General features: G+C 36.8%; 2 protein-coding genes across 4 annotated transcripts; both read left to right on the forward strand.

Annotated features, from left to right (window-relative positions):
- Positions 1-690: 690 nt before the first annotated feature.
- LOC141825400 (uncharacterized) lies at positions 691-4014 on the forward strand. The gene is made up of 4 exons (XM_074712782.1): positions 691-827; positions 1205-1420; positions 2088-2199; positions 2613-4014. Exons 3-4 carry the CDS (start codon positions 2197-2199, stop codon positions 3546-3548), a joined length of 939 nt encoding a protein of 312 aa, XP_074568883.1. The 5' UTR covers positions 691-827; positions 1205-1420; positions 2088-2196; the 3' UTR covers positions 3549-4014.
- A 1978-nt stretch (positions 4015-5992) lies between these two features.
- LOC141823976 (isochorismate synthase 2, chloroplastic-like) lies at positions 5993-13975 on the forward strand. Of its 3 annotated transcripts, none has more exons than XM_074711190.1 (15): positions 5993-6262; positions 6690-6958; positions 7836-7953; positions 8102-8218; positions 8327-8473; positions 8917-8991; positions 9069-9137; positions 9972-10090; positions 11019-11076; positions 11170-11280; positions 11633-11717; positions 12586-12683; positions 13072-13164; positions 13247-13324; positions 13677-13975. In XM_074711190.1, the coding sequence occupies exons 1-14, from the start codon at positions 5993-5995 to the stop codon at positions 13319-13321; spliced, it is 1704 nt and encodes a 567-aa protein (XP_074567291.1). In that variant the 3' UTR covers positions 13322-13324; positions 13677-13975. The 3 variants fall into 3 exon arrangements, 2 of the variants coding, with proteins under 2 accessions (XP_074567291.1, XP_074567292.1); XM_074711191.1 differs by having other exon boundaries at positions 6068-6262; positions 8321-8473; XR_012601421.1 differs by having other exon boundaries at positions 13072-13324.
- The last annotated feature ends 4801 nt before the right edge of the window (positions 13976-18776 follow it).

Below are 18776 nucleotides of genomic sequence, written 5' to 3' on the forward strand. Positions count from 1 at the left end.
TCATCAAATATAATGTTACTACTTTAAATAAGAATTACTACTACCACCTATCTAAGCATGAAATTTGATCAGAACCATTTCATTATTTTTCTCACTTGGATGGCACGATGATGGCGTAGAGGGGGTGTCGGGAGGTGGGGGCACCGAGGAGGGATGACTGTTGCATCTCCAACTTGTTCAACTGCTGCTCATGATCTATCTTGATGATAAGAAGAACTACGTGGATGGAAAGATGATGCCAACAAATGCTATGAAGGAGCTTCTTGGTCACATGGAGCTTGACATGATCACACTGAGACAGTCGGTCCACTCCATCTGAAAGCGAATCTTCAACGGAGATGAAGGAAGAGATTAGGTTTTTTTCAAAGAAAAAATAAAATAATTTAGAGTTTTTTCCTGAATGAATAGTAAAAAAACAGAGGGGGTATTATGAAAATGAAAATGAAAATGAGAAGGGATTCATGATTTAATCCATCTAAAAATGAGGTACACACTTCGTGGTTTAGAAAATTGCGGTTATATCATTAAATTATTCATCAAGTAAACTATGAATATCGGTTAAGACTTATTAACGATTTAAAAATAAAAAAATATTTTAAAAAACGAGGTAGACTTTAGACGGACTTACATTTCCTATATATTTTTACAAGCACATTTCATCACTACCATCGTTTTCCGGGTTACCCAATCTCTCTCGTCTTCGCCTCCTCCTCCCTCACCCTCGCCCACCCCTCGAAGGCCGGCGGGCGAGGACTCGCCTTCTCCTTCCCCTCGCGTTCCCTGCATCCGGCTGCCTTCTCCACATCACCACATCTCCCCTCGATTAGGTACTCACTTTCGATATGCTCCTCCTTTTGGGATTTGCGCCTCGAGGAACGATGGTTGGGTTTTCGATTGTTCTAGTTCCCTACGTTGTTTATGCTTCCGCTCTCTGATCTGCTAGTTTGGTCGATGTTTCGATCGATTTGTTTTCCTTGATGTATGGTTCCTCCACTAGCGTGAAATTATGAGATTTTGGAACTATTTCAGGATAAATTGGTACGAAGCTTTATATTCGCACGATAAGGATTCTCTGCTCCATATTTCAGTTTCTTCTCGGCTTATTTCAATAGGATGTTTTACTTACTGAATCAGCTATCAAACACATAGCCTGCATTTATATACATCTTCATCTGTTTGTAACTGCACCATATAGTGTTCACAGAGGAAGAAATGCAGGACTACTGTAAGCTGGCAATGGCTGGAACTATAAGTGAGGATTTTGGAACTGGCCTTAGGCCTTCCGTTTCAGATGGGGTGTTGAGTGAGCAACGTTGCCCCTCTGGTGATTCAGTCACAGAATGGCGGTCTTCTGAACAGGTTGAGAATGGAACTTCTACTTCACCTCCTTATTGGGATATTGATGAGGATGATGACTGCGGTGCACGCCATGTTAACCCCTTCTGCTTGCTGATTTTTTTTAAAAAAGTTTCCTCGTTGGCATAACTTGAAGTTCTTCTCTGGGTTAACATAGATAGGTCTATTTTTGGAAAAAAGTGCACTTATGGACTGACTCAAATCTCCATTTGCTATGCTTGCGTCACAGCTTTGACTTATTGATCTATAGCTAAATTAAGGTAGTCATTTGGAACTAATAAATTATTGTTGTTGTTGAGACACATAAAGCATACCTGTCTTCTGAGTAATTTTACTGTTGCATTGACATGTTGTAAAACAGGGAAGTAGCACTGAAATTAATTTGCATCTGTATTCATTCATTTGATGTATATGCAGGTATTACAAAGTAGCTTAAATAATATATTTATATTTTCATTGTTTTTCTTTATTGGTGCGTCAGCATTGATTCTCCATGGTTCTAATTGGTCTTGCTGATTTTGTCTGTGAAATGATTCTATCCTGTGGGTTTATCAAACAATGGTAAGTTTACCTCCTGGCTGGAAATGGATAGAACCCATCCTTTTTAACAATCTTTCTTTGAGGCGGTTAATTTATCTTGATGCCTTTGTTGATCCTTCAATTTATGCCTTTCGTATTATCACTTGGTTTTTTATTGTATTTTGAAGTTATGTTGTACCTCCATTTTTCAGGACCAAAGCCTTCTGAACTCTATGGAAGATTTACATGAAAGATTGAAAGTTTCTCAACAATCAATAAAAGAGAACTGAGAAGTAATGCATTTGAAGTTGGTGGTTACAGATGGTATATGATTTAATTTTTATTTCATGTATTTCCTTAATTATTTTTTGCCATTGTTTTCGTCTTTGTGTTTTTCTTGGATATCTGATTAGGTTTGTTGTGGTCTACCTAAACTGGAATGCATGCATATTCTACAAGAAGAAGAAGAATGGAAGGGATATTTTTTTCAGTAACCAAGCTTGTGTCAACTGCCAACAGTATGATTTTGTTGTAACATAGCACAAAATATTGAATATATGATTCTCTTACATTATATTTTAGTATGATTTTCAGGAACATTCTTCCCCCCTCAAAGGCAGTTTGTTTAGTTTGTACATTTGCATAGGTTTTTTTTTTTTAAAAATATTTGTTTGTTTATTTAATATTTTATTTACTCTCTGACAGCAACTTAATCTGGGGTTATCTTACCATCTCAGGAGGAAGTGCTTTCTCGGCAAAACAATCAAACCGCTGATGATCAGTTTGATGCGCAGAGACAGTCCTCTTCCTTGAATCGAGGTGTAAAGGAAAATATCATTACTCTGCCAAAGCATACATTGCCATTAATGGTTGCCAACACTGTCCTCATCACTTCCACAAGTAAAGTGGAGCCAAGGTGCTGTAAAGAGTCACATGCTGATTGTGCAGTCCAGGGCGACAAGGGTGTTGCTCATACATCAAGATCTCAACCAACTTCCTTGTCTGAAACCCAGAAGCATAGCAGTTCTGAGCAAGCCAATGCAATGTCAAGGCCGTCCAATGCTCCTCTAACCCCAGCACTAAGGTTGACCGCTGCTATTTCTCCCATTGTCGAAGCAGTACCTCTACTTTCTCGCTCTGTCAGCGCTGCTGGCCGGTTGGGAACTGATCCATCTCCGTCTGCTGCAAGTTTTCTTCCCCAATCATATAGGAATGTGATAATTGGTAAAACCACAAGTGCAAGGATGGCTGGTTTCATCTATGATACTGCTTCCTCAGTGCATAGTGTTCGGCATTTTCAGGCTCCTTCAGTGCATCCATCAGCATCATCAAAGCTTCCTCCTCAAACCCGTTTAAGGAAAGACCAAACATCAGTTCAACCAGGATTGACCTTTAGTTGCCTTGACCCAGAAGCACTCCACCATGAAACCTGCAGTAATAATCAGAGTAGCACCCTGAGGTTCGGATCGGTTCTTGTAGATAACATGGAGAAGCTAAGCATTTGTGGCAAATCTAAAAAAGAACGAGCTGGGATTGCCTCTGCAACTATGCCCTCACAGTCACAAGCGACCATTGCAGAGGAGTTTCCGCACCTTGATATCATCAATGAATTGCTGGAGGATGAACAGGATGTTGGATGGACATCTAGAGGTCACCATCTCGCCTTCGATTGACAGTATTCTTTACCAGGCAACTTGACTGCCTCATGCCAATTTGATCATTTTGAACAGTAGTATGCAGAGTCCTATGGTGCTTCTGGTAATCCCCTTCAGGCGCTGAGTGATGAACCTCTTCAGCAGTTGGAATTTTCATCATATCCTAATCGGTACACCCAGTTTGATGGGTTGACGCGGAATCATGGGCCTTATGGGAGCAATAATCTGTCCACACACAGATTAGGGGACGGAGATGCCAATGGATATCATTACCAGATTGAGGACTATTTATTGAGAGGGCAGAATGGATACTATTATCGTCCTGGTCTTTGAGAGCAATATCTAGGGTGTGCTGTAGGACCATGTCGATGATTGCTATTGAGGCAATTGCAGTGAGCTGTAGTCCTTTGTTTTTTTCCCTTCTTGTCCCGGCTTAAATTAAAGCAGTTTCTTCAAAGGTGACATCTTCATTTTACTTTTATAATCGTTGATATATTTTGCCTTTGAATGTTTGTATAAACACATGGTTGAATACCTGAATTTTGACGTCTTCGTCGTTGAAGTTGCCTGTCTTACGTAGGATAGAACATTGTGACATTGTACGTCTTTTTCTTTAGAACGATTTGATTTGCGCAGATGAAAAAATTGATCTTCGATCTTGTCGTTTGGAAAAGATGATTCTTGAACTTGTCGGATCAACTGCTGGTCTACTGTCTCTTTCCTTCCTCGCCTCTTTCTCTTTGACTTCCTCGCCTCTACAGACGACAGATCCGGAAATTGTCTTTATGTGCACATCTGCAATCTTACAGAAAATATACGGCTACTGCTGGAGTTTCATTAAGGCCTTCCCACTGGTGGTGCTCGCCGGCGGCTTCGGCAGTTCCTTCTACCAATCCGACTATGAAATGGTGTTGGAGGACGTGGCAAATTTGAACCGCATCGGTGAGGGACTGGAGACGGAGGAGGTGGAACAGGAGGCTGCGCGGCATGAGGGAAAGATGCGGTTCAAATATGCAGTAAGTTGTTTAGTCGAGCATCTTGGACAGATCATGATTCTATTGCTTTAATGGTTATTTTATTTATTCTGGCCGTCGGAACAATACTTTAGACAAGGCAAAACTCGCGGGGTACTTTGTCATTGTTTTATGCTTATAATTAGATACTACTACATGTTAAAACTTCTCTACTTTAACCTCCTTTAAAATGATCTCTCTCTCTTTTTTAACCTGTTCGGTGCTAGTCCAAAGAGATGCATGGTATCGATGAAATTTCGATACTTGTCTCTTTGGTTTTATGGACTCGCCAACTGTAGCTATTTTTCCCCTATCTTTTATGAGATCTTAAGCATGCACTCTAAATGTGCCATTAACTTCTTATCTGCTTTGATCTAATATATTTAAATTATCTTCAAAGTTAGTGTTGATATACGTAGAATTTGCAGCTGATCCTGTTAAAAATTTCTGTTCATCTTATCTCTAGTAAATTTGTTCCAGATTTATTTTTGCTATGGGTTGTCTTAATCAGATTTTAAAATTTTTTCCCTACTGTTTTTTATTAATTAATTTCAAAATCTCTTGAATTTATTCAATCCTTTTTTTTATAATCTTAGATATCCTAGGGACTTCAGTGTAATTTGAAGAGACATTATTATTAAGACTTTAAATGAATTGAACAATTTTGATGTTCAATTCGACAAAGCTGGTTTATATTCATTATAATAAAATAATATATAAAATAAAATAATTTTAAACACTAAAAAAAGGTAAGTTACTTAACGCTCATGAATAAATTATATTTAGTAATCTATACATTTATATCTTAATTGTTTATTTATAATTTTTTGGAATCTAAAATTATTCACAATACATTAAAAATAAAAAAAATAATATAAATTTAAGAAAATGTTTAACTAATTTATAAGAGTAACGTTATTAGTGCAACTCAATAAAAAGCTCGAGTTTGATAAGATTTTTAATAAATGAATGAATAAATTTGAACAAGATAAGATCCATTTAGTTTGGCTCATTTATACGCTTAATTGTTATAAAGTAGTTAAAATAGTTGGTGCGAATATTGCGTTACAAAGTAGCAGAGTGGAGGTTTGCCAATTGCTAGGGACAGCGTAGCAGCAAAAACCTATCAGCGAGGGAGAAGTCCAGGTCAAGATTCCCTTGAGAGGGGAGGGCGTAGTAGATGCAGTGGGAGGGAAGAGTCGAGATCCATGGACCATGGGCACTAGCGAAGTGTGCCCTGGGGAGGCGAATGAGGAAAATCTCAGGGCAGGGGAGTGGGGTCTTGCCCTTGGTTTCCCTCTGCGATCCACGATTTTCTGACGTGGCAAAACCCGCGAATCACTGACTGCCACTTCATCTCTTAATTCCTCACTTATCATATCATATCAGATATGCTCAGGTTCTGCCACTTCCTTACCTGCTAATTTCTCAATTCTACATCTTAATTCCATGGCAGCAGCAATTCGCTCGACTGGACAAATCCCTCTACCGTCCATTCGAAACACCACCTCTTCTACACGGCATTGTTGGCCATCAATGAGTATGAACGGCTGCTATGGAGGTAGTACTGCCACCGACAAGTCGGCGGTGGGTGTCTGCGAGACGCGGACTTTGGCATCAGTGTCGGAGTCGGAGCATGCGGTGATACAGCTTAAGTTAGCGGTAGCAGCGTTGGAGTCCCAGCCACCAGAGTCTACCTCTGGCATTATCCGTCTCCAGGTACGAAAAGCAAACGGCACCTTATCATCTTTGCATCTTTTTAATTGGTTGCTTTTATATCCACGTTATCTCGACCCCGATTCGTGCAGAGAGTGTTTCATGTTTTAAGTAATTTTGAGCTGTTTTATGTAATTTTGGCTAATAATTACAGATCACAAACTAACATAGGGAATGTGTATGAATTTAAATTGCCTGAATTTGTGAGGTAGATTTGATTTGGTCCATCTGATTATTTTTAGTAACACAATTCAATAGTACTATCTTGGATGTGAATAAAAAGAAGATGCGTTAAAGTGTGCACCTTGAGATTTTTAAAATTATAGTGTGTTATGGTAAAGAAAATATATAAATTAAGTGACTGCGTCTAGATATCTATTAATGATTGTTGACTTGGGCCAGACATGAAACACACCCAACCTATGTGTAGGTGCCAATTCGTCAGCGGAGGGATGCCCTGGAGTGGCTACAAGCACAACATCAAGTCTCCTTAAGCCCTTCTTGTTTCTTCTCCTCCAGGACGCTCAATCAGACTTCTACAATCCTCCCCTTGGTCACTAGCAAAGGAGTAGGGAGGCTGCTGAACGATGATGATGATGATGTTGATCAAGCATTAGTTAGCATAGCCGGTGTTGGCTCTGCAGTCTTCTTCCGAGGCTTTGATCCCTTTGCCTTACATGACTGGCAATCCATTAGAAGGTAGTAATCATTCAATTCTTGTTTTTTTTTTTTCCAATATAAGCAATGGATTCATTAAATTGATGTTGAAACTTGGTCCTTTCATCATTCACTTCTCTGTCTCTTGACTTAATCTACCCAACCTACAAATCAATTGTCTTGCTCAAAGGCGAAATCTTTGAGTCTCTATGTAGCGCGTTTAATCATACTCGTCTCCTCGGACCTGTTGCTATCAATTGATGAGCCAAATTTTGATCACACGGCATAAGATTGATCGACCAACAAAGTGAAGAAACATCGTTTGCATTTACATAAATAAATCGGTTGAAATTCTAACTCCCTTATTTGGATCTATAGAGAGATTCAGCCTTTTAGGCCTCATTTTGTAGTTAGTTTACTCCCCTATAGTGTATATGGCCTTACCTTTCTTACTGTCATTCTAAATAGACGGTTTAATCATGGCAATAATAACTAGTGACATTTTTAGGCAACAGATAAATCACAAATTTACTGACCAAGGCAATACAAGCACAATGGTCATCATCAGTGATGGGCAGTGAAGGATTAAGTTGTTTCACACTTAAATAGCTTTCCTTGTGAGAACCATGGACTAAGTTGTTTTATCTTTGTCTTATAACAATAAATGAACCAACACATCGAACATGTAAAAGTGTTTCATCACATGATTTTCATGTTTATATTCCATGAGTTAGAAGTGACTTAGCATGATTTTATTTCTAGATACAGCCCTTAATACCATTGTAGGGAAATGGTACCCATAATAGTATTGTATGCCTGCTTGTCTTAATTTATCTTGGATTTATTTTTGTTTCTTGTCAAATTGTCATACTAAAATTTTGATATCAATCAAAACACATATTTTTCTTGGTATGCTTAGATTCCTTTCTGAGGATTGTCCTTTTATTCGTGCCTATGGTGCCATGCGTTTTGAGGGAAGGACTATAATTGCCCCTGAATGGAAGGGTTTTGGTTCCTTTTACTTCATTGTCCCTCAGGTACACAAGCTTCTTCTATCATTCCATTATTTTTAGCTGCAACTAATTCATATTTTTTTTTCTCTCTATCAATTGTTTTGGAACTTGAGTGAAGTAACCAACTTTAAATTCTTAGTCAGTTGTTATTTTTTAAAAAAATCAATAATAGGTTGAATTCAATGAGCTTCAAGAAAGTTCAATGCTTGCTTTAACTATTGCATGGGATAACAACCTTCTATGGACATGGCAAAGTGCCATAAATGAGCTTAAAGATACACTCAGACAGGTATACTATTGAGTGATGAATATTTTCTTTCTTGAAAAATTTAAACTATCTCTACCAATACATAATGAGAATCACATAACCAAACTTTAACATCCTTGATAGTTGCAGATCTCCCCTTGTATTGGTCGACTGAGGAAATTAGACACAAAATCAGTTGCTCTCAACTTTCAGCATTTTCCATCCCAAGGATCTTGGGATATATCGGTTAAAAGAGCTCTTGAGATAATAAATGGAACAGAAGAAGAACTGATGAAGGTAGATTACCTTATTTGAGAAACTAAAACCATGACATTATCATTAGCTCAAAACCTCAAACCATGATAAGACATTATTCTTGGTTTATGAGTGACATTTATCCATGCTACACAAGTTTATCCACATTGAATGTTGTTTCTCAATTTAACCAGATCTATGTATTTGTAAATTCTGGGCCATGCCAGCATACTAGTTTTTCTTATCGAATAAAACTTATGTCACAATTTGCATAGACGAGAGAACTGACTTACTAATTTGTACCCAGCCAGTGGCCCAACATGCTTAAGCCCATACTATTTGTAACTCACCCATCTAAGCTTAGAAACCCTTTTATTGCCCATGGGTATCGCAACTTATACCTTCTCTTGCGACATAGGTTGTTTCCTCTGCCATTCTTTAGAATATAATTTTTTGTCCTTTACTGACACTATTAATTTGTCTAGGTTGTACTTGCACGATGCAGTAAATATATAACTGATACTACAACAGATCCTTTAGTTTTGTTAGCTAGTTTAAAGGTATGATATCTTTCATTTTTGTGCACGCTAATCAATTACTAGCTAGCTTTACTTTCTTTCATTTGCATCCTCAACAGGTTGAAAGCCAAAATTGTTTCCAGTTCTATTTACAGCCACCAGATTCGCCAGCATTCATTGGAAATACAGTATGTTTTACTTTGTTTTATGGCTAACCCTACAATTGAGTCTGTAACCTGTGGTGAAGCCACATATGCCAACTGTTGTTGATATTTATGTGTGTGTGTGTGTATGTTAAACGAATTTCAATTGTGGTTCAATGATTTATAATTGTACTTTGCTAAATTGATAATGCTTCACTATTTTTAAATATATATTTTTACATTTTAATAAACCTTTACACCCATTTAAAAATTATTCTGCCTCTGCCTGTAGTAGTGCTTGATTGGTTTAAGATTGTTCTAGTATATGACGAGTTGCAATTACCTTCATGAAGGAAATGACTATCTCACTTCACTTCCTAAACTTGTTTAATGTCAAGTGACCTATGACCATTATGTTTTTGTTCCTATTTTTCCCTACAGACTTTCACATGGAAATTGTCTCATCAGTAATTTTCACATGGAAGTTCAACAAACATGCACAGGTTTTTCTGAAAAATGCTGTAATCTGCTGATTTCTTTATAAATTTTTTTGGCTGTAGTTTTAATGTACAAAACGTCAAGTGTTGTTTATAGTTTGTCTTTGGTATACAGTTCCCAATTAAAGATATCATTTAAAGAAAACAAAGGAAAATAACAAGAAAGCAAAATATTTCTTGCTTTAAAGATGATTTCATGTTTGTAAACGTTGTGGACATTTTGAGATCTCTTTTGTTCATAACCCCCATTGTCATGCATCCTTGCTGTGATCTCTATGATAATGTAGTCAACCAATGTAGATTCTTAGGTTCTCAATTCTATCCTTGCTGTTAATTACATTGCATGAGACTAAAGATCTTCCTTACAAATTATTCTGAATAGCCAGAACAGTTGTTTCATCGGAAATGCTTACATGTTACAAGTGAGGCTTTAGCTGGAACACGCGCAAGGGGTGTAACTAAGGAAGAGGATCTACAGATCGGCCGAGAGTTACTTTGCAGGTTGCTCTTTTTCTATTTATCTAAGAAATATTTTATATTTTCCATCAACACTAGATTTTTTTTTTCACATATACTTGTACAAAATCTGCAAATTTGTACCCGGAGAAATTTTGTGTTTCTTTCCATAATTGTTTATGTTACCTCACACTTTTTGCTCATGCTTAATTAGGCAATCGTAGTGTAAATTTCTGTCTTGATCAGGTTTCACTCTTGACATTTTTTTTCTTTCTTGCAAAGTTGTATTTTGCTCTAACAAGAAGGATATTATTGCCTTTTACTCTTTTTGCTCTCATTTTTTAAGGATACTCATGTAGTTTGTTACGAAATTGAACTTTTAGGTTAACTAGTTTATTTTCAATTGGTGACTATTTGGTGACTATAAAGATCTATCATGCCATCACAACCGAACAATTTAAGGCAGAAAGTTACAAACGAAGTAGTCATAATAGGAATTTGAGACAGAGAAATTGATGGGGGTTTTTGTCCTAAACGTTTTCAATTCTTTAGCGAAAAGTAGTCCTGAATTATTATGCCCATTGTGCATTGACATTTACATATTATGGATGGTCAGAATATGACTTTGTTGTATTTCATTATAATAATTGACAATGATATCATTGTATCATTAAGCTTATTTAAACAATCTATAAGCCATCAAAAGTATCATCTGCTTATATTGTATACAAGTGCAAGTCTTGTTATGGCTTACAAGCGTATGTCAATGAAAAGTTTCAATTCATTTTTTGTCTTGTTAGGTTGACTTGTTTTATGATGTGCTTATTTCATCTATGAATTTTAAATTCCTATTTTCCTGTCTAGCCAACCACTGCTCAGGGATATTTGATTGAGTGATATTTGGTGATTACTACCTCACAAAACATAAATATGTAATGTACTGATAAATTGATGATGTTTTCCTGACTTGCAGCCCTAAAGATAATATTGAGTTTGTTATAGTACGAGAGAGCATTAGAGGAAAATTAGAGGCATGTTAAGTGTGAAATTCTTCTAGTATTTTAATTTTTATTCTCCATATAAAACTGGTAGTTTTTTTTCTTACCTGTAATTTTGTTACATAGGTTATTTGTGATGACGTAATAATTCAGCCCTGTAAAGCACTTCGAAAGCTTCCTAGAATTCAACATTTATCAGCTCAATTATCAGGGAGGTTAAGGGATAAATTTTGTGAGGTAAATTTCCAATAATTCTGTCTGGTTAACTTCTTGATAACTATCAATACTTGAAACTAAATAAACACTGATAATTACTTGTTTCATTCAGATTCTAGCCAATGGATTACTGATAGTTACTTGTGTCATTCGGATTCTAGCCAATGGATTTTAATTTTCACTCATATGTTTTTATTCATGTTATTAACTTTCTAATTGCATAGCCACAGTGAAGTTTATGCCTTATGATTCTTGCCCATTGATGGGTAATATGTCCAAGCCTTTAGATATTTTACTGGACTAAACTAATGATGAAGTGTTTATCTTGGTTTTCTCTAGCATATTGAGAAATAGTATTTTAAATTCTTTGCAGTTTGACATTCTGACATCCCTCCATCCAAGCCCAGCTGTTTGTGGACTGCCTATGGAAGATGCTCGGCGATTTATAAATGAAAATGGCATGTGTCTTATCTTCTGCTCTATTATGCCTCTTTGGAAAAGAAGTCAGAAACATCCTTTGGCGGCTCTAGTAACCAGTTGATGTTTTGAAAGCTTTTTTTTCTTGTCAAACCAAACTCTAGCTCTAACCAATAGGATGAATGAAATAGCATCTCAAAGAAGGAAAAACTAGCAGATTTTCGGTGGGGTTTTTGTTCTCTTTTGTAAAATTCTCATTTGTGGTAAATTTCAGCACTGAGCATCCATTGATGGGGAACTTGAGAAGCTGCTATCCTTGTCTACCGCTGTGTATTAAAACAACTAGAACCCAACAGCTATATTGATGGATAAACTGTAAAATCTATAAGAAATTAGGATATAAGTTCATTCTTTGGTTGCTGCTTGATAAATTGAAACAATGTTGGATTTATTGTTTTGGGATAATCTACTTTTAGGTCATAGTAAATGACTGTTTTTTTTAAAAAAAATGTGCCATTTTCCAGTGATGTAGCAACTATACTAGATGTATTATGGACCATAAGCTGAACGAATACAAGGTGGAGCTGCTAAGAAAATAAATGTATACAAGATGGGGAAACTAAAACTTAACTGATAAAAAAAAATCAAATATATACAAGGTGGAGAAACTAGAAATGGAACAGTACTCCAGCTTTTAATTTGTTGAATCAATTGTATGATTAACTTAATATTTTGTCATTAGTTGTTAGTTCCTACTGAGAAACTGCTTGCTTCACTGTATCTAAATCCTGTTGTAGCATAGCAAACCTTGGGGGTTCCGTTGAATCTGTTTAATTTGATATATAAAAGTGATATACTAATGTGGTAGCTCTCTTCTTCTGACATGAGAAACTGTTTACCCTTTGCTAGAAACTTTTGATCGAGGAATGTATGCCGGTCCTGTTGGTTGGTTTGGAGGAAGTGAAAGTGAATTTGCTGTTGGGATCAGATCAGCTTTAGTGGGAAATGTAAGTTAGATGTTCCAGTTTCATTGTTTTCTTTCTTGTTTTGTCACTACGATCATTATAATGAAACAATGTTGGAAACATCCTGACACATTTTGGGTGAGTGTAGTTCAATAAAGCATCTTCATGCACTTCTATTATTAATTAGTATCGTGCATTCATCTTTTCTAAGGGACCTGACTTTTACTAGGTACATGATCTATTGAGATGGGACAAACTCATATGTTTGTTTTTTTATTGTGTTATTTTCATTTGTTCCAACTTACTATGAAGGCCACTGCCTTCTATTTGTATCATCAAAGAAGAAAAACAACTTCCAGTGTTTCCCACTACAGTTTTACCTCTTTTGCTAGTTTAAATCTTCTCATGCATTTAACTTATCCAACTACAGGGATTTGGCATGTTAGTTTATGCTGGTGCTGGAATAGTTGAGGGTACAAATCCTTCTTCAGAGTGGGAGGAGTTGGATCTGAAGGAATCCCAGGTTCAAACATGTGCTCCTCCCAGTATTTTCCATCACTTTCTTGTGTGGATATGTTATTCCCTCTCTTTTCCACCCCTTTCAGTTCACAAAGTTGCTTCAGTATGAAGACACAGTTGCATGCTTTCAAGAATTAAAGAGGACAAGCACGGCTAAATGAACAGTAAGTTCATTATCCCTTGGTTGGGATTATATGTTGCTCGATCGTCATCTTATGCATATATATATATATATATGTTCTTACTGCTTCCTTGTTTGCATGACCTCTACGTGATAAATGCTAATGATATGTGTCAAATCTTTCTGCAAGTAAAAGTGTTAATGCACTATTTATTAGTATTTGTTTCTCCAACATCGTTACAAATTATAGTGGCATTCTTGCATATTGCACTCTATCGGATAAGTTTCTGTCTGAGTGGCCTGAGTTCGAAGCTATGGCAGTGTGTTTGGTACTTTATATACATGCATTATGATCGTTATATGATGAGAATTAATATTTACCTTCTCAATTGCAGTGTTCACTAACAATGGGTAAAGACATGGAAATTGATATTCGCTACACTATTAATTGGCCGGCTACCCCATTCATCTAAAATAGTTAGGAATGGGGATTGATTCGGCATGCTCGGGCAAAGAGATGAGTATCTTCAATGACAGTTGAAATCCAATGTTTGTCAGGTGCAATCCGATGAGCTATTGTAGTAGCTAGCATCTGTTTCATTTCTTTTATGATATTATTTGGAAATTGAAATACATACGAGGTGAGTCTGCATAACTATATCAACATTTTATACACAAGGTTATCATTGAATTCCGTCAATCGCATATTTATCTGCAGTATGGTGGTTATTTTGACCTCTTGCATTGCTCTGTATTCTTGTTTTCAAGTATTTTGTATTTTCATACGTATTAAACTTTTCAAAACAAATTAATACAATGGAAATCAAATACAAATAAAGTCAAATTGAACTGCATTCCCATTTGTAGTTTCAATTTTCCGTATGTACTTTCAAATTGAAATCTTCGGGTTTAATTTCAATTTTTCTTATGAAACCGTTAAATTTGAACCAAACCCACTCCTATAATACAAGTATGAAACAAAAAAACTCAATAAACCTTGAAATGCAAATTGACATATTCTTATCTCTATAATATATGACGCAAAAAACTTCTTTTTATAAAAAGGAAATAAATACATATAAATTTAATTTACAATCTACAGAATTTTTAAAAAGGATCTTAAAGAAGTCCCAATTAGTGCATTTGACACAAACATCGGAATGCGTCGAAAAAATTAATCAAATTGCAAAATTTCCTCCATGTGGTTTTGGCTGAAAGATTCAATAATTCGCACCAAAACCTACAAGTCTGTAAAGAATTTCGCTGTTCCTTGTCCGATGGCTTCTGTTCCTTGTCCGATGGCTTCCTTGACAAACCTTCAGAAACAATTAGAAGAGTATGACGGCATAATTTATAGATCATTTGAACATCTATATAAATATTTGCTAAACACATGATATTTTAAATTGTAGGTTGCACCTTTAGTATATTTTTCCAAGGTTCAACATCAACATCCATCCCATCCTCGTCTTCTTCGCTGTCAACTTCAACCATTTGATTTTCTGGTGCTCCCTCATGGTTATCCAAAAGCTCTTGTAAATCTCAGAGCTAGGAAAATAGACGATGTACACATTCATCAATTAAGTATTGTATTGAGGGAATGGAAGACACATATGAGATACAAGTAAAATAACGAGGGATAAGAAGAGAAGTATTGTGACAGTCAGAATAGGAAAGCAGTTCATAACCAATGCATGTAGCAGCAGACAAAATTAGTAAATGTCAAATACAGGAGGACTATCATTTCACCTTCAACATTTGATCATGCGAAATGCTGCCAAGAAGTTGCGTGTATCGCTTGAGAATGCTACAAAAGCCAACATGGGATGGGATGTCAAAACCGAACAAACTTTTAAAAGTATTGACGACAATAGTGCAGAAGACATACCAAGGCGCTCAATTGGGTATTCTGAATGCTCTGGGAGTGGCTGAATTATCCTATTTGGCAGAATGCTGACCAACCTATCAAACAAAATCTGATTTTAGAAAATCAACGAGTTTGGGAGTTCGAGCAGGAGAATAATACTGCTTAAGTTAGCAAATGAATTCATGGAGGGGTTCGTCCAAAAACCTAATCACTCCGTCTCCTGATCCAGAAATGAGTGTCTTCATCGTGCTATAAAATTAAGATTGGTTAATAATTTACAAAATAAAAAAAAAAGAGTTTATTTATCTGTGTATAACAATTCACCTCCAATAGTGTATCCATATACATAGGATGCTCAAGGAAACGGTCCCTGATAATACAAAAATATTAGGTTAGTCGCAAATAATAAGGAATAAAATCAGCACAAACAGAATGAAATCAACAAAAATAGTATCACTTTCACTTTAGGATAGAGATCTACATGCAATCCTTGAAATGGCCCACGAATATAATAATAAAGCTCCGCTATGAGTTCCACAAATAACTTTTCTCCCACTCTGAATAAACATGTTTGACAAGAAATCAGAGCAAGAGTCAATTAATGAACGTTAGATATTTGGCATTGAACCTAATGAACGTTGTTGATGTAACCAAAATAGAAATTTGTAGGTCTACCATTGAGGCTATTCCATACAGTTTGTTTGCAAAATCAAGATTCAAAATAGTTGGTCTCAACAAAAAAGAAAGACAAGGATGTAAGCATCCAAACATTTCTGATGGGGCAGAAATTAGTGAGGATTTCTTGACAAACGTGGGAAATGGAGAATCTCAAACCCCAAAAAATTATCCATGAAAAGGGGTAGGGCAATATGTCCCAGAAGTCAAACATAAGTTTATAAGTTTTTGGTATATGTCATTTTCTAATTGCATACCAGAGTAGTTATATTGCTTATACACCTTCATTTAAACATAGTTTTCTATCGTGTTTTTTTGATATGGCAAAGTGAGAAACCCTCAGTTTTTGAGAAGCTATTGGTGACAATTTATACAAGGGAGGATGGAAAAATTATCAAAAGAAGACAAATTTGTAGGAAGTCTGATATGATTTATAAACATGTTCAATTCCTCCCACTGTTGTTCAAACATTTGGAGAGGGATTATGAAGAAAAGTTGTGTTTTTATAGGTAAAATCCCTGCCAATGATCTTACTGTGATGGTTGCCTCACTTTCCCTCAGATTCAGAAAACGCTGCTGATGAACAGACCTGATAAGGAAAGGATACATTCTGTATCTAGGAGGTCTAGATGTCTACACCTCCACTTCAAGTGAACATCATTCAAAGGTTGTCAATGAGAGATTAACAAAATTGCATCTGTGACACTCCTTCCAACTAGTATCCAGTAGAACGACAAACTGTGAAGATTATTGTCTTATATGCTAATGTTTGTGATGGCATGGAGGAATAAATTGGGGAGTGACATTGTAATCTCCTGCATTAATTTTTGTCATCCATGCTTTCCAAGTTGCATTGAAGCAGTAGCAAATCAGCAAAGCTATAGCAATAGTTGAATAGGAACACCTTTTAGTGTAGTTTTTGTTTAGATGACAATGCATATTTGTTTGTTGGTATAATATATACCTTGTCAAGAATTATGTTGTAGACATAATTGATGTACTGTAATTAGGAATTTTATGGCATAAATAGACAAAATATGAACAGTTTATGGTAAGGATTTAGTGAAACCAAACATTCATGTGCATTCTTTGAGGTTAAGATCTAGTGAAACCAAACAAAAATAGACAAATCTGTAGTCCTATTAATTTGAAAAAAATTTGCTCAAATGGTTTGCTCATCAATTTGTGATATTTGAAAAAAAAAATATTGCTTGATCTGTCACAATCCTGACAGTTCATCAGACTAGGAGCTATGTGGAGGCGGCTGTGGTGATCGCAACATTAGTGGTGTTGGTTGCGGCATTAGCAGTGACGGCTGCGATGACCGCAGCATGAGCGGTGGTGGCATTAGCTACGACGACGGCAGTAGCGGCCACGGAACTGGCGGTGGCGCTGGGATCTTCAGCAATAGTATTATGTCAATTTCATCGCCGCCATCCAAATAAAACCTCTTTAGCACATATTCAATGTGATTACAAAATACATGGATCAGAAATTGTAGATCCTTCGGGCCGACAAGGTTGTCGGCGAACTGTACTATCATGCTTCGCGCAATGTTTTCCCGATCCGCTCTGGATTCTTGTTGCACGCTGAGGAAAAACATGCCCAAGAAAAATTTCATTGGTGCAGGCAGAGATGTTGGGAGGCAGCTAAGGTGGGCCAACAAGATCAGGGTCGGCGATAGGTTGTGCCGCATGATGGCTCCTAGTACAACAATGGAGCCTGACAGCAACAATAACATCATCTCCATCAGTCAAGACCTATGAACAGTACGAATAGATGTTTCAAAAGAAGAGAACATTATGGACATTAATAGATATTTCAAAAGAAAGATTGATTAAAAATGCAAAATCTAAGTCAGGGAAATAGGAAAAGTTCAAGAAAGATTTGATTGATCTACTTACCTATCAAAAGCCGATGGGATCACCTCCATCTTCGGTGTAGCCAAAAAATGATCTCTCTAAACCGTCGGCAGCTCACCGACAGAGGGCGGCTCCCGTGTGCATTGGAGAAGAGGAGAAGAAAACCGTCGACAGCTCACCGACAGAGGACGACTCGCGTTGGAGAAGAAAAGGGGAAAGAATATCGCGGCTGCAAAGAATATCGACAGAGGACTTCCCCTTACATGGATTCTTTACAGTCGCGATATTCTTTCCCTTCTTTCCCCTTTTCTTCTCCTCTTCTCCAACCATTGTAGACATCACGAGTTGTCGGTGGTTGAGGTCTAAAGAAGGCTCGCTCGACATTGTTGGAGTCCATGTCCAAGAGTCACTATAGTTGAGTGGGATAGCTAGAGAGGTTGGGGCTCAGTGGGACCCTTAGGGGGTGTAGGCTTGCGCGAGAACATTGGTGATGGGAAAAAAGTACCGATCCAATCAAGGTCACTCGAGATGCATCTCATGTCTCTCTTTGAGTTGAACTGAAGAGCGAAATCAAATAAGTCTGATTGAATAAGTATGGGGTTGTTAGAAGCAACAGTATCAAGAGACCTTCCCACCCGAGATTGATATTGGATGAAGAAGCCCATCAGAACACTAGAATACCAAAATATTGAACCCACTTTGATCGTAGAGAGTAACTCAATCATACGATCATAGGGATAATAAGAATGTTAAACTGTAAGAATACTGAAGTGAATAAGAGTCGAATCTCGAGGAAGTCGAAGCAATACCCTCCTCTGTCGTGGCCAACTGCAGCTTCTCGATTTACCTCCTCATAGATGATCGTGACGCCGATCGTATGGGGCCGTTGGAGTGATGGATTCCACCGATTATACTATTCAAATCATTCTAACTTTTTCCCCTTACATGATACAATAAAACGAATTAAATAAGAGGAGCTTCTAACGTGCCTAACAAATAAACTTCATGAACAATAGTTTCCCAAAATAGAATATGACTTGGAATAAATTTTAAAATAATTTTATACTTTAGTAGCCTGGGATCAGTATGTA

Source organism: Curcuma longa, chromosome 3 (genome assembly GCF_044706935.1).
Source record: "Curcuma longa cultivar G26 ecotype Majalengka, Jawa Barat chromosome 3, ITB_CL_G26_1.1, whole genome shotgun sequence".
NCBI lineage: Eukaryota > Viridiplantae > Streptophyta > Magnoliopsida > Zingiberales > Zingiberaceae > Curcuma > Curcuma longa.

Excerpts from the sequence above, each read along its gene's own strand:
- LOC141823976 (XM_074711190.1), top strand. The coding sequence starts at position 5,993 with ATGGCAGCAGCAATTCGCTCGACTGGACAAATCCCTCTACCGTCCATT. Across the intron at positions 10,091-11,018 it reads GGCCGAGAGTTACTTTGCAG|CCCTAAAGATAATATTGAGT; the intron begins GTTGCTCTTTTT and ends CCTGACTTGCAG. Across the intron at positions 11,281-11,632 it reads TAAGGGATAAATTTTGTGAG|TTTGACATTCTGACATCCCT; the intron begins GTAAATTTCCAA and ends AATTCTTTGCAG.